The sequence below is a fragment of the Pygoscelis adeliae genome, unplaced genomic scaffold (assembly GCF_000699105.1).
Source record: "Pygoscelis adeliae isolate BGI_AS28 unplaced genomic scaffold, ASM69910v1 Scaffold24, whole genome shotgun sequence".
In the NCBI taxonomy this organism is placed as follows: domain Eukaryota; kingdom Metazoa; phylum Chordata; class Aves; order Sphenisciformes; family Spheniscidae; genus Pygoscelis; species Pygoscelis adeliae.
This window is the reverse complement of record NW_008824806.1, coordinates 5,135,173-5,149,643: the sequence shown is the minus strand read 5'-3', so window position 1 is coordinate 5,149,643 and position 14,471 is coordinate 5,135,173. Positions and strand designations below refer to the sequence as shown.

The window sequence follows — 14,471 nt, the reverse complement described above, 5'->3', positions numbered from 1 at the left end:
CTGAGCAAGTGTGGGGCATGCCATCTCTTGTCTGACGTGACCTTTCAGAAAGACCTTATCTTCTGTTTTTGGTGACAGAGGGAGGTGCAAAGGGCTGGTGAGTCGCACTCTTCCATGGGGCAGCTGGCTGAATGGGCCCAGTTCCACCCAAGAAGCATCAGCAGCTTCTGCATGGAAGGTGTCCATCTGTAAGATGCTGGAGCATCATTCCCTCATAGGCAAAGGCCTATTGGTGTGATGCTGCCTTCAGAAGCATAGTCCTGCAACCTGTATTTTGCCATTTTGTCATTTTTCCAGGTGAATAGTGCCATGTGGAGATTGCTATTTGAAGGAAAAACAGTGAAAGGCTGGCACTCTTTCTTTCTCTAAGAACTAGTGTGTATGATTTCCATTACTTTAAATATTAGTGTCTGTAATATGCAAGAAAGGCTGAAATCCAGTTGTAATTAATACATTTAACAATGAGATGTTTCATGTTTTCCCCGCAGTTAACCAGTATCTATGTCATATTCTCTCATTTTATTGTTTTGTAATTCAGTTTAATAAAGAAATCAAAGGAATAAAATATTTGAATACAAGTAGCAAATGTATTTGAGAAGGAAGTTTTGCTTTTTTGCTTCTAATGAGAAGTATTTCTCTATATATGTTGTAGATTGATGGTACATTTAAGGTGGATATTCCTCCAGTCCTCCTTGGCTACAGCAAAGAAAAGAACCTGGGAATCGAGAGAGGTTATGATTCTGTGCGAAATCTGAGTGAGGGCTCGTATATAACACTGTTTATTACCATTGAACCACAGCTCATTCCTGGAGAGTCAGTCAGAGAAAAGGTAACTAATCAGTAATTCATCATATTCTTGCTTTTTGTTTCCAGTGGTGCAGTTCCTGAGATGCATATAAATAGGTATGCTTAGTGTACCGAAGGACATGAATGCAAGTACAGAAGGACATTAATACGAATTCTGAACGTTCTACTTCAAATTTTTTGGCTCAGTTCAATTTAATTGGATGCACCATTAAGTTAGGTGGACTTAATGCATGAGAAATAACTTTCACCAGGTATCTAGTTGCAATGTTAATAGAAGCAAATTTGCATTCATTATCTGTGAGCATGTAATTTTCCCATTTACTTCCGTAAAAAATAAAGTATTCATGTGAGTATTTGTGAACAGTGGACAAAAAGGAGGTGGCAGGTACAAACAGTATTTTCTTGCTTCTGTGTTTATACTATTCAAATAAGCATTTATTATTTATGGCTTCATGCAGCCTCCAGATCGTGAAGATAGTTATTTCGAAACAGCAGCTGTTATTTTTTTCAGTTATTTTACTAAACCAGAAGTGCCTTACACTAACAACAACGATATGTAGTTAAAATGCATACACCGCTTGCTATTTTATGTTACATTATGCAATGACATTGTGATCCATTCAGCAAGGATGTATGTTTTTCATGCACAAACAGCAGCAGTTCGTTCTTTTCCAGTTCAGTGCTACACTGGTCATTTATTAGAGACGAACAGGAACTGGAGAGAAAGGTCTGTCACTACGTAATTTCTTTTTCAGAATAAATATAGAATTGTATGATGCAGTCTAAAACCCCTTTTTCCTGTTGAATTATAGTCTTGGAAACTATCCAGTCCTGTTTTCTTGCTCTCATGCAATACTGTGGGAATTGTTACAATTTAGTACTGTTGAAAATAAAGGAAACTAATAAAGTGCATTCACGGATGCCTTTTAAGGTTAATTAGTTTGAATGATAAGATTATTGCTAGGACTCGAAACCATAAATATAAACTTAACAGCCTTGAAGCCCCTTTAATAGATGAGACCTTATTCAAGAATTTCATAGTCTTAATCTTCACATACCGTAATTAGTTGCTGGGAAAAAAATGTACTGAATTTGTAAGGAAACTGATCTCTGTTTATAGTACTGGAGACAGCTCTTTCTGTTTCAAAAGAAAAATCATAGAAATTCAAATAAGGGGCAAGATTATTGTAAAATATTATGGACTATATGTTGCGAATCTTGACCTCTTCAAATAATAAGCAAATGTTCAGAATTTCTTGCATAGATGCAATTTGATGCTTAGTTACCAAAAGGTTATCTATTTTATTAATGCTTAGTAGAATGGTGCAGTTTGGTAGCTATATTTAGAATTGATTTGAACACTTCAGAGGGAAAAAACAGTATATTTTATTAAAGTCATAGATCTTTCTGACATAAGTTCTCTTTCATTTCAAATATGATGGTAGGAGCTAACTGCCCCTTGCCGAAACTCAGACATAACTAGAAAGAGACTGAAGTACCTTCCATTCTGATGCAGCAAAGAATCATAGCACACTAAATCACAACAGAGGAAATGAGCCCTGTTCTAAGTAGCAAGAAATACTACACGTCAAAGCTTCTCCTCACAAGGAGCCGCACTGAGAAGACAAGGGGCAATGGGTACAAGTTGCACTGGGAGAGGCTTTATCTCGGTGTAAGAAAGAAATTTTTTTTACAGTGAGAACAATCATTCGCTCAAACAATCTCCCCAGGGACATGGTAGAGTCCTTATCACTGGAGGCTTTCAAGATGTGATTGGACAGGGTGCTAGGTAATCTCATCTAGGCTCGCTTTCCCACAAAAGGTTGGACCAGATGGTCTTTCGAGGTCCCTTCCAACCTGGGCTGTTCTGTGATTCTGTCAAAGCTGAACTGTACCAAAAAGTATGCATTGTTACGTTGAAAGTAGAACCAGGAATAAGGAAAACATTGCTAAGGTAAGAAAACTATTGGTACATAAGATCTGTTTTCTGAAATTTAAGAACAGTGGAAAAATAGTTGTGATTAATAAATCAGTAGGAGTTTTGCCAGATTTTTGTTCACTCTTTGCATTAGAGATTTTTCTAAATCCTATAAAAATTTTGCTTAGCAGCAGATGATTTGTTTACCTTGGATACTAAGCCAAACCAAATTATTTCTTTAGCAAATGTTGTATAGGATTTTCAAATAATCCATTTTTTTAAAGCAGTAGAAATAGAAAACAATAAAATCATTTCATGTTAGAGGAAACTCAGTAAAGCAGGACCAAATTCATTAAGAGACTGTTCTACTTTGGGTGGTATGTACCTAATGAAACCTGTACATAAAACACTGCTAAAGTGACATGTGCATGTATTCTAACTGTGACTGAAAAAGTAATTATTCTGTGCTGCAACTCCCCAAATGTAACACACATACTTACTATAGAAAGTGTTTGGCATAAAATGACAAAAACTAACTAACTATTTTTGCTGTCTGTTCCTATTCCTAGCCATTCCTTCTGTAGTTAAGTCATTTGAAATACTTGTGTACTGTTTTAGGATGCTAAGTTTAATTTGAGTTTAATTTTACGATACCTTTTTTGTTTCTTTACCTATTTTTCCTCTCTTTCTTGCTGTCCTTCCTGAATCTCTATATAGATGAATGAAATGCTTAAGAAGGTACAATATTAATAAATTAAATCAGTTGAGAGATTCCTGTTGTTCCCTGTTGAAGATTTAGCTTGGTTTTGTGCCATTCGGCAACCTTTTTGCACTTTGCGTTACTTGACTCTGACATAGTAGTTGTTTATTTGTCAGTAATATTTGCAGTGAATTACTACATTCAAATTTACAAAGTGCCGGAGGCTGTATGTTTCGGCTGTTAAGTATGGTTGAGAAGATTCACCACTGTGTGCCTTCTCTGCTGACTTGGAGGTCTAGCTGCAGGGCCCTGCCCAACTGTTCCACCTCTGGTTAGTTTGAGAAGAAGGGTAACAAAGGACGAAGTGGTTTATTTTGAACAAAAATATTACAAAGGGTGAGCTTTAATTCTCAGCACCACTAGAAATATACAAGGGATTCTAAGTACTTATAAAAAACTATTTTGACTGATCCTAAGACCTTTAAAAGATGACATCTTAGGTGACATATGAGCAAATAATTGTTATTGTTATATAATTAATACATGCTTTTGAGTGCTAGATTTCCTTCTGGAAAATCTCATGTAAAAGCATTAAAATTTTAGACAAGTCTGACTTATAAGGATTTATCTAAAAATCACTTGAACCTTCTCTGCAAATATTTTGGCATTGCACAGGGTTGTCGCAGTATTATTTACATAAAAATTACTGGGATTTTGCGCATAACCTCACTTGTGGTTTTAATGGAGTGTGATGTGAATAGCATGTAGGATTAGTGTTATGAATTAATATGTGGCATTACATACTCATCCCTGCAGTTTTACTTGGCCATAACTTTCACTACATTTTCAGTGCGTTAATAAAGCCAGCTAGAGGTACAGGTCATTACGTGCATTCATAAGTAAATGCAAATTGCCTGATTTTCCATTACCATTCTTGTATGTCTGTAAGCCAAAGTATATACTACAAGGAAAGTTCAAAACGCTATTAGGAAAGAATTTTACACTCCTTTCATGCTCCTGTAAATGGTGAAATAAGGCCAAACATAGTAAAGACTTTAAGCCCAGATTATAAATAAAACTATTTTTGTATAAATTCTACTGTCTTTTGAAGTTTGATACCCAAGAAGAGGAGAAATTGCTCCAGGCAGCAGAAAAGTATGAAGCTGAATGTACATCAAAGTTTCCAAGCCGCCAATGCCTAACAACTGTAATTGACCTCAATGGGAAAACAGTTTTTATTACCAGATATATCAAACCTCTGAATCCACCACAGGAGCTTCTTGATGCCGTCCCAAATAGTTCTCAAACAGCAGCAGTAAGTACTTAGAAAAGATAGTGAAGTTTCTGGGATACAGATTTCAGAATGTGTGTGTTCGCATGTGCACGTGCGCATGGGTACATAACATTTTTACGTTTGCTGTATAGCTACGCTTTTTGTAAAGGAAAAAACAGATACAAAATAAAATAGCAGTGACTGTGTGATACACGGTAAGTCTATCCATAATGATGCTGGAAAAGGATATTTGTCTTCTCTGGAAAAAAATAGGTATATTAATGAGTATTGTCCTTTAAAAGACAAAAGATTTATGCCAAACCTCAATGGGAGTAAATTGTATCAGGCTTTGATAGAAGTTCTAAAATGAGCTAGCTGCTGCTGTAGTGAGGTTAGTCAGTGTTTTCTCATTGATATCTGTGGAAACAGCACTATGCTTCACATCTGGTGTAGTAATATTATCGTTAGATATCCGAGTCGTGAATTGAAGGGGTGACTTGCTCTATTTTGTTTTCTTGCAGGAATTGGTGGCTCGGTATGTTGCTTTGATTCCTTTTTTGCCAGATAGCGTGTCATTTGCTGGAATTTGTGATTTATGGAGTACATCAGACGTAAGTAATGAATTAAACAGAAGTTCTTTATCCTCTGGAATGTGATGTAACATCCTAGCAGCCCTGCTTTCGAGGGGAGATTGTACTAGATGAGCTCTTGAGGTATCTTCAGACCTAAACTATTATTGTGAGGACTATTTTTCTTGAATGAGGATTATTTTAAGTACTCAAAGTAGCTGAAGAATGAGGACCAAAGCTTGAGAAAAGTTGCTCATCCTGATATGAGCCAAAATTTTTATCTTTGATAGGTTGCAATTGATTGACCCTAAGAATGCTTAGGGCTTTAAGCTTTTCCTGTTTTTTTTTTCAGTTATAAAACAGTCCAAAATGGCTAGTCATGCACGAGTGAAAGGATGCTGACTGATGGAGACTTTAAAACTAGGCTTAAGATTGATCACTGTCGTTCCAAGAAACTACAGAAAAAACATTGCGTGTAATGTCAGCAATAATGGGATATTTAGCCTTCTCTGTCACATACAAATAAATCCTGTCATCTATAGAATAACAGCATACATTAAGTTAATCGTAGATGATGTTTTTGCCATCTCAAAACTTTCCTGCAAAATTCAGAATAACTCAAAAGACAAGAACCTTGGTTCTTGTTGTAAAATCTCAGATCTGCATCATGGATTTTCACAGCATTCACCCTTTGTCCTGTATGTTGAAACATGCCCAATAAACAATAAAGATCAGTTGCAAAGATCTGAGAGGACTCTTTTGCTTCAGAAGTGTTAAGAAATATTATTAAAAGTTGTAAGTTGAAAACACAGTTGATAACTGCATAGAAAAACTTTTTTCTTTGTATCTCAACTAGCAATTTCTTTATCTTCTGGCGGGAGATGAGGAAGAACATGCTGTGCTCTTGTGTAATTATTTTCTTGGTATGGGGAAAAAAGCCTGGCTTATCATTGGAAATGCTATTCCCGAGGTAAGAGAATTTTTTCATTTGGTCTGAATATTGACTTTTATTCTGTGAAGTCTTTGGTTCCCACCTATGGATAGAATTGTTTCTTACTGGCACGTTTTTCCAGGAAGTTATCTAAACATTGGTGCTGCTGGAACTGATTTTTTTTCAGAGAGCAAAAAATATAAGTTGAAAGTACATCTTAGTATAAATATGGTCTGTTGTTTTTTTTTTCCTGGACCCGTGCTTCCACGCTTAATCTGGTAGTAGCTGTCATCCTCATAGTACCAAGCATCTGTAAACCTTGATTGGACTTTAGCTTGTATAAATGGTGTGTGCAGGACAAAGGTAATGGAGGCAGTCCATTCACAGCGTCTCAGTCCTGAATACACAGCCCGTGACAGAGTTGGGGTGGGATTGGGTAAAGGTTGAGAGGTGGCAGGAGAGGGTTAGGGGCTTGCCAGTGATTCTTACTGGTACATACCTGTCTCTTCATTCTCTCTCCAGCTGATGGCAAAGCTGCAGCGAGAGTAAATGATAGATCTGTTCAGGCTCGACAAGTCAGTATCTTCATCTGCCTCCTGTAATACAGGCAGGTTAGGCAGTCTGCTTTGCCTTGGGCTGCTGTGTACCCTGTCATTGCTGTGAGCACCGCCCCCAGGCAGCAATCTGGCTTAGACCTAAAACCTTGAGATCCTTTCGCCCATTAGGATATGCATTTGTTCTCAGGGAACCACTCCGATTTCCAAGTAACCAATACTGCTCTTCTCAAAGAGATGGTAAGACTGTTCATAATGCAAATTTCCACCATTAGTATCTCAAATTACCAAGCACATGTGAAAGTCTTGCCTAATGGAATTTTGGTATAAATCCCTGTCAAGACTAGTCTCTTCAGCACATTCTCAGATACTGCACAGCAGGAACGGGTACACGGGTACATTCCTTCCACTCCAAATCTGATGGAGGTGGTAGTCCTTAATAAAGCATTCAGCTTATGCATGCTGTAAGGAGGGGGATTATTCCAGGTATTTGAAGGTACCTGGAAAATATGGGAGACAAGAAGAAGATAGAAGAGCAGTTTAGGGATTCCTGATAGAGAATATAAAAAGATAGCTGGGAAATTCCTTATGTGCCTGTAATGAGGGAAGGCTGATGGATGAGACAGTGTGCTGCCTAGGCGGCAGTCCTTCAACTCGGAGATTGCCTGTGGGCGAGAGTTGTGGCAGTAGCCAAGTAGGACATGCTGATGATTGAAGTGGCATACATTAAACGTTCCTGTATATGGAATTTCACATCAGTTCCTAGATGAACTAAGATGACTTTCAGAATCTATATTTTTAAGAATGGCTTGAGACTGTACGTCTAACATTTCTCTGACACCTAAGAGAGACAAACAACACTTACTGTTGTGTTAGTTGGTTGAATTGTAATGAGCCTGTAAATTCTTCCAGCCACTTTGCCCCAAAAAGTACTATTAATCTCAGTAGTAAAAATGTAATACTCCAAACACCACAAACTATACTGTCTTTGTAGCCAGTTTTAAAACATCTTTCTCATATTTTTTTCTTCCTAGGGACCAACTGCATATGTATTAACTTTGGAACAAAGTCAGTACGTAATTTGGAATCCCAGTACTGGATGTTTTTATGGGCAGTATGATACTTTCTGCCCCTTACAAAATGTATGCTGTCTGATCAGCTGTGACAATGTAAGTGCACCCAGCCTTGTCACATTTCTATACACGTAAGAGATGATAACTTGATATTTTTCTTGACCTTATACATCATTTGTTCATCAATGTAATGATATTTATGCTGTCATGTCATTAGTTATTTTATTCAATCTTAAGTAGGTTTTTCAGCTACTTTGAGTACTTAAAATAAGAAAACTGGGTTTTCCTTACTTCCATGTTTTCCAATTTGGATGGCCTAAGAATATGTTCAGTTTAGCACTGCTTAGCTGAGGAGTAGTAATTCAGCAAAGCTAATAGTTTGCAGCTGAAATGTAACTGAAAAATGAAAAATAAAGCACATGGGAAGGAGTCACTCGAGTTGCATACATAATGGCGGGCACAGCCCTGAACGGTCCAATGTGTGAAACACAGAGCTGGCACTGCGAGGCACAAAAACTATTGATTTTCTGCCTGGCGTCAAGTCCTATTTATTTGCTATAAAATACAAGTAATACTAGTGCCTGTTCACAATACATTATTTATTGTGTGGCTGGAAACCTTCTGAGAGAGAGCAGTGAGGGAGAGGACAAGAGTAGACATCGTAAGAGCTGCACAGCTCAGGGCAGGTGAGCCAAAGGCCCCCCACAGCATGGGGCAGAGCTGAGCCTGCGTCAGGAGGGACAGAAACCCCCGACAGTTTCCTGCCAGCAGAATTCCCTGACTTGGCTGGAGGCCAACCCTGACAGCTTCTGGGGACACGATAGCAAGGTAGAGAGACGTGTGAAAGTCTGAAACTGAGGAAACAGAAGGCGAGTTTAAAAAAAGAACCCTAGGATTTATTTGAATGAAAACTGGATTTAAAAGTTTGCTCCTCAGTTTTTTGGAACCACTATACGGAAACAGTCAGTCAGGCTTCCATCGCGCACCAAAATATAGCAAACATTTGCTTGTATTTTCTGTACTGAAAACATACCTGGAGAAGTAATTTGAAGTGTCATGCACTGTAAGTTTTGTTTTGTTTTTTAATCTTCTGGGGTTTTATTCTAAACACAAGACTTCTTCTTTGGATGAGAATTTAATATTCTAAAGCATATTTATTTTAAAAGTGTCAGTTCTGTCTTTCACTGAAAGTGTTCTGGGGAGTGGTTGAATTGGTTTGGGTTTGTTGTTTGTTTTTTTGAAGTAGTATTAAACCTACAGCTAAGAAAAATGCAACTTAATTGTTAATTGCTGGAAGAAGCAACTAAGGACTTCAGCACTGACAACCTAATCAGCTAACCTTGGACTGCAGAGCTCAGCATCTTTCAAGGCACCGAACTGCAATCTACGTGTGACTCTGAGCAGGTGTGCTGCCAGCAGAGCGATACCACCTCATATCCAACAGGGGAAGAAACAGCTATGCCATGCTATATAGGCTGTACTCAGAACCATCAGTGACAAAAGGTTACATATTAGTTAGTACATTTACATATTTATTGTTGGCATATTTTGCAGCCTTAGCAGTAGTTAAAGGTTGTTTTGAACAAGAAGCCTACAACGCTTGCACGCTTCAGACTAGGCTCAAACACAGACCAAACTGAACGTCTATGAAAAGTGGAGTGCAAGACACAGGTTCCCCTTCATGACAAAATACACATAGAGGTTGCGTGCATCTGCAGTATCTATTTATATTCTGCATCATAAGCTTGAAATAGCAATAGTGCTGGGGTGCAGCAGGCTACCAGGCATCGCAGCCACAGCTGCGCTGTGCTGGGCTATTGGAAGAATTTCATCAGAATTCAGAACACACTTGCGTAGTAATCCAGAGGGGTGGAAATGCAGCTCGGGACAGCAGAAGAAACTCTGGCGTGTACTGTAAGCCAACACCATGTGATGCTGAAGTGATGGTAAAGGCAGAACGTTTTAGAAAGCATAGAAACTGCCATGGTGCACAGTAGATGAGGCATTGAAAAGGAAAAACTGGAGAAAAACAAGGATTCAGTGGAAGGGCTGCCAACTGCAGACACTAATTCTGTTCGTACACCGGTCTCAATCAATACTCAGCAGCACAAGACATGGCAGACCAGCACCATCCCTTTTGACGCGAGAGTGCAAAAAGTTGCACATCAGCTGTGACTGTACAAGATTACCTTGTTTTATGTGAACTCACACTGGTGATTGCTATAGGAGGTCAAGATTATATAGTATTTTATTGCCATGTAAGTCAAATGTGTTCCATAGCTGTGAGTATATGCTGAAAGTTAAAACAAACTTGCTTTCTTGTAGATTTGGTTTAATATGCAAGATTATGATTCCCCAGTAAGGATAAATTTCGATATCAGCAAACCAAAACTTTGGAAGTCTTTCTTTTCAAGAAGCTTGCCATACCCTGGTCTCCGCAGCGTTCAGGTATTCATGTTATCTATTACCAGCTTCATTTGAGGGGGTTGAGAGATCACAGACTTAGTATAAAGAAACAGAGACTAAGTTCTTTGGAATTCTGTGGTTAAGTGTATTTATGTAATAGCATTGGGTTTTAAAAAGATTTTCCCAGGCACTCCGTAAAAAAAGGAAAGCAGGAATATGGCAAAGCATTTGCGTTTTATACAGAATGAATGCACATCTGTCGTCCTCTAAATAGCTATGTAAGATCTCAGGACAACAGTGAAGTAAATGGGACAAATCTTTAACACAATCCTGTCCAAAAAAGTAGCTTGGTATTATAAAGAACATGTCAACTTCTGTCATACAGCTAGGAAGGCATTATTTCAAGCTGTACACACATCCTTAGTAAACAAACAGGAAATTTTCTAGTTTATTAAAAGTATAAGCAGGTGGAAGTTTACTGGGAAAAGAAAAAAACACAGCATTACATCTCATTAATGTTTTTATTGTCTCTCTACTAAATAACATTGTTTTAGCATAACTGTGAATGCATGTGAGTACCATCAAGGTAGTAACTCCTGAAGTTACGTTGCTGTATAGCTAGAAGAGACTGCGCTTTTTAATATTTAAACTTTTTATTTATTGCTAGCCTGAAGAATTAGTTTATCAGCATTCAGACAAGGCTGCTGCGGTGGAACTACAGGGCAGGTAATTCTACCTCCAAAAGAAATGCTGGCAGTGCTGATCATTAGAGGTGGAGCATCTTCTTATATTCCTCAAGCGTATTCATACATAGGTCCCAAAAACCTGCTTTGAGTGCAAGGAATTGAGAACAGCCAAAAAAAAAAAAAACCAGAAGCTGTAGTTCACAGGGCTTTTTAAAATTCTCTTTCTCTATTACAGATTACTAGATAGAAAGAACTGATCAAGCATTGCTGTACAGTTTCCTGATAAGCAAAACGCGGTAGAGGGATGAGAGGAGAGGGTGTAAACTAAAAAGGGTTGTAAGCCCCTGGCCTTCCATTCTGTTACTGAACGTGCAGGCACCGTATAGCTCTGCTGGCATTGCTTTTCTGTGCTTTTAGGTGGCAGTCAATTTAACTGAGGTCATTAGTGTTCCCCACCGTCTGAACTAAGTGTGTCAAGGGAGATCAGTTCAGGTGTCCAGTAAATATGAGAATTGTAATAATCAGTACATTTTATTGCAGGATTGAAAAAATACTAAAAGATAAGATTATGGAATGGAGACCAAGACATCTAACTCGTTGGAACAGATACTGTACCTCTACCCTACGTAACTTTCTGCCACTACTGGAACAAAACCAAGGCAAAGATGTAGAAGACGACCATCAGGCAGAGCTGCAAAAACAGCTAGGAGATTACAGGGTACAGTTGTGAACACATATGGCTTGTGCATGGAAGTAGGAATCCAAATCCCTAGGATTTAGTATCACTACTCTGTGGTATAGAAGAGTACCCTAGGCTATTTATTTCCTCTACTATCAAAAATCACAAGAGCTTTTATACCAAAGATAAACCAATGTCATATTTACAGAGTGAAGGAGTGATGCTCTATTCTACTTCAGTTGTAGATGTTGAAGATAAAAAAACTTTGTCGAATGTAAAGATAAAATTGGCTGCACGGTTCTTGCATTACTGCTGTACCACAACAGTCACTACCTCCAAAACATAAATACAAGTGCAGTCTCCTGGCACCGGATGCTTATGGGTTGATTGGTGCACTGGCTCTCCACTCTGGGCAGTTAGAACCTGGCGCTGGTGCCAAGTAGTGCTGTACACAGGGGCAGGAGCCCACACAACAACGTGCTTTACTTCAGTTGTCTACTCTTCGCTCCACTCTCTAAAGACAGAAGAAAAATACTTAAGTATTCACTGCAGCCGCCAGTGTACTCATGCATTCTTCCTGCAGGCTGTCGTAAAGGTTAGGTCTTTCTGCTCTTCATGTGAAACGCACGTGGTAACAACACTGTACACAACTATGGCAATTTTCAAGATGAGTTGAGGTTTCCGTTCCTGTTGGACCTGAAATGTATTATGGGCAGGAGACATTTACCACCTCAAGTCCCCAGCCAGTGCAGACAGGAGAACACAATGAATTAAAACCAGTTAAGAGGCAGAAAAGCAGCAAAGTTATGCTTTATTCTAGTGGATTTCTAAACATCTTCACTTTGAACTTAACCCAAACTAAAGAGGAAAAGTGTCAGAAACTTGCCTGGAGTATGTGAAATAGGGAGGTGGTATTAAAATACAAAATGGGTTTTTTTAATTGCATCTCCTCAGGCCGGCGATAGAAAAGAGAAATCTACACGCATGGTAAAACAGATTTTTAGAACTTACGTATTTATTCAGGTGCCTTTACCTTTTCTTCTTACCTTACATGTTTTTTCTTCTTTCTTTCTCCCAGGTCTCTGGCTTTCCTATTCATATGCCATTTTCTGAAGTCAGACCTTTAATAGAAGCCGTACACAGCACAGGAGTTCATACCATTGATGTTTCCAATGTTGAATTTGCTCTAGCCGTGTATATTCATGCTTATCCCCAAAATGTTCTCTCTGTATGGATTTATGTTGCTTCACTTGTTCGAAATAGGTAGTATAGACCAGTCAGAATACCTCCAGAAATTTGCTTACGTAGGGGTAGATACAACAGATTTTGCACACTGCTGATTTGAGCTATCCCAAGTATTTTTAAAATAGAGTGAGAACCTGATTTTTTAGTAGCTGCAAACACATTCACCCTGCAACCACTGAAGATACTACTTATTACCACCAAGGAAGAGACTGACAGCTTAAAATTCCAGTACTAATAGGTGATTTTTATACAGTATTTTATAGCTCCCAGTGGGACGTCACACTCTTAAAAGCATTACACATGCCCACATATAGTGACATTGCCGAGTAAAATGGTAGAGTTTGGCCACCTTATTTTCAGGTGAAACTTGGTTCCTGGAATCACGCCTTGAAGACTATGTTTTTAGCTAGTCAGTTTATTTTATCTACAGCCCTTTTGCCTCTTCAAAGACACTGTCGTTCATTCACAATACAAATAGTTACAGTTTTCCAGTACCTGAGTTCTGAGTGAAGACCGGGACTATTTACCCATGAATAAGTTTCATGCACCAGACAGCCATCAGTGAAGGCCATACTTCAATTTTTAAGAAGCTGCTGTTTCTGCTACTTCATACTTAGTGTATGTATATATGCCAGCACCATTTAGAGGTGTATGATGACATTTTCTTTAAAAGTTAAAGTATTTAATAAATATTTTTACCAAAACCTAAGTGGAAGCTCATTCATTCTGTACGAGAATTTGATTAAATCACTTTGGAGTAGGAGATCCTTATCTGCAAGTTACCCTAGTAAAAGATTATCAAGAGAATAGTTCACTAAAAATCCAATTTGCTTATTAGTGTGTAAGTAGTGGTATTAACCATTAATGCTGATATAAATATATACCCTTTTCCTGCAGTTACCTTACTAATTAAACCCTTCCAAGCAAAAATGATGGTGGGCTGAGCTAGGAATGATGTTCATCAGAACATAACAAAGTTGAGATTGTTCTTGAGCTTAATTCCAAACTAGACTCAGTCCATCTAATAAATACCAGACAAAAATCTTTGGTTTAGAGCCTGTGGTTGCCACTGGTTCCCTCTAGAAACCTCCAGCAGAAAGGAGTAGCTACGTTGTCATCATGTGATGCTTTGCTGAACAACACTGATGACATCACCCAAGTTTAGTACAACTCCCCTTCAGAGACAGGTGAAGAAGAAACATGATGTAAGTGAGCAGAACTTTCTGCAGCTGATTCAGCCCTCAGCTGTGTCTCTACCAATCTGCACAGAAACCACCACCTAGCAGCAAGGAGGAGGAGGACCTCTAGCTGCACCTTCCCAGCCTCAGAAACAAGAGTTCTGGAACAAGGGCAGACGCAAGAAAGCCCACCATGCACCTTGTTACTCTCATCTTGCCTCATTCACATTGCACAAGTGGCCACGTATCTACTCTAACCTTTGGGCACCAAAGTAAATTTAATGCAGCTTACTTGAAGCAACAGTTGCTGGAATAACGGTATCCTTTTATACCTCTTCTGTAGGCCTCTAGCTGAGCACTGTACGTTCCGCCTCTAGCTCATGTTAAGCTGTTAACCATGAACAACCAACCCTGCATTCACTTATGTTTTTCTTACCTTACTACTCTTCAGT

General features: G+C 38.6%; 1 protein-coding gene across 1 annotated transcript in view; it reads left to right on the top strand.

Annotated features, from left to right (window-relative positions):
• Window positions 1-12,992, top strand: part of CC2D2A (coiled-coil and C2 domain containing 2A) — a 53,772-nt gene extending 40,780 nt beyond the window's left edge. Inside the window, exons 25-33 of the mRNA XM_009324098.1 lie at window positions 653-829; window positions 4,537-4,740; window positions 5,220-5,309; window positions 6,124-6,237; window positions 7,787-7,921; window positions 10,151-10,273; window positions 10,899-10,957; window positions 11,458-11,635; window positions 12,675-12,992. Of these exons, the coding sequence (XP_009322373.1) occupies window positions 653-829; window positions 4,537-4,740; window positions 5,220-5,309; window positions 6,124-6,237; window positions 7,787-7,921; window positions 10,151-10,273; window positions 10,899-10,957; window positions 11,458-11,635; window positions 12,675-12,863 (1,269 nt within the window). The 3' untranslated portion in view covers window positions 12,864-12,992. The remainder of the gene's footprint in view (window positions 1-652; window positions 830-4,536; window positions 4,741-5,219; window positions 5,310-6,123; window positions 6,238-7,786; window positions 7,922-10,150; window positions 10,274-10,898; window positions 10,958-11,457; window positions 11,636-12,674) is intronic.
• Window positions 12,993-14,471: the final 1,479 nt, after the last annotated feature.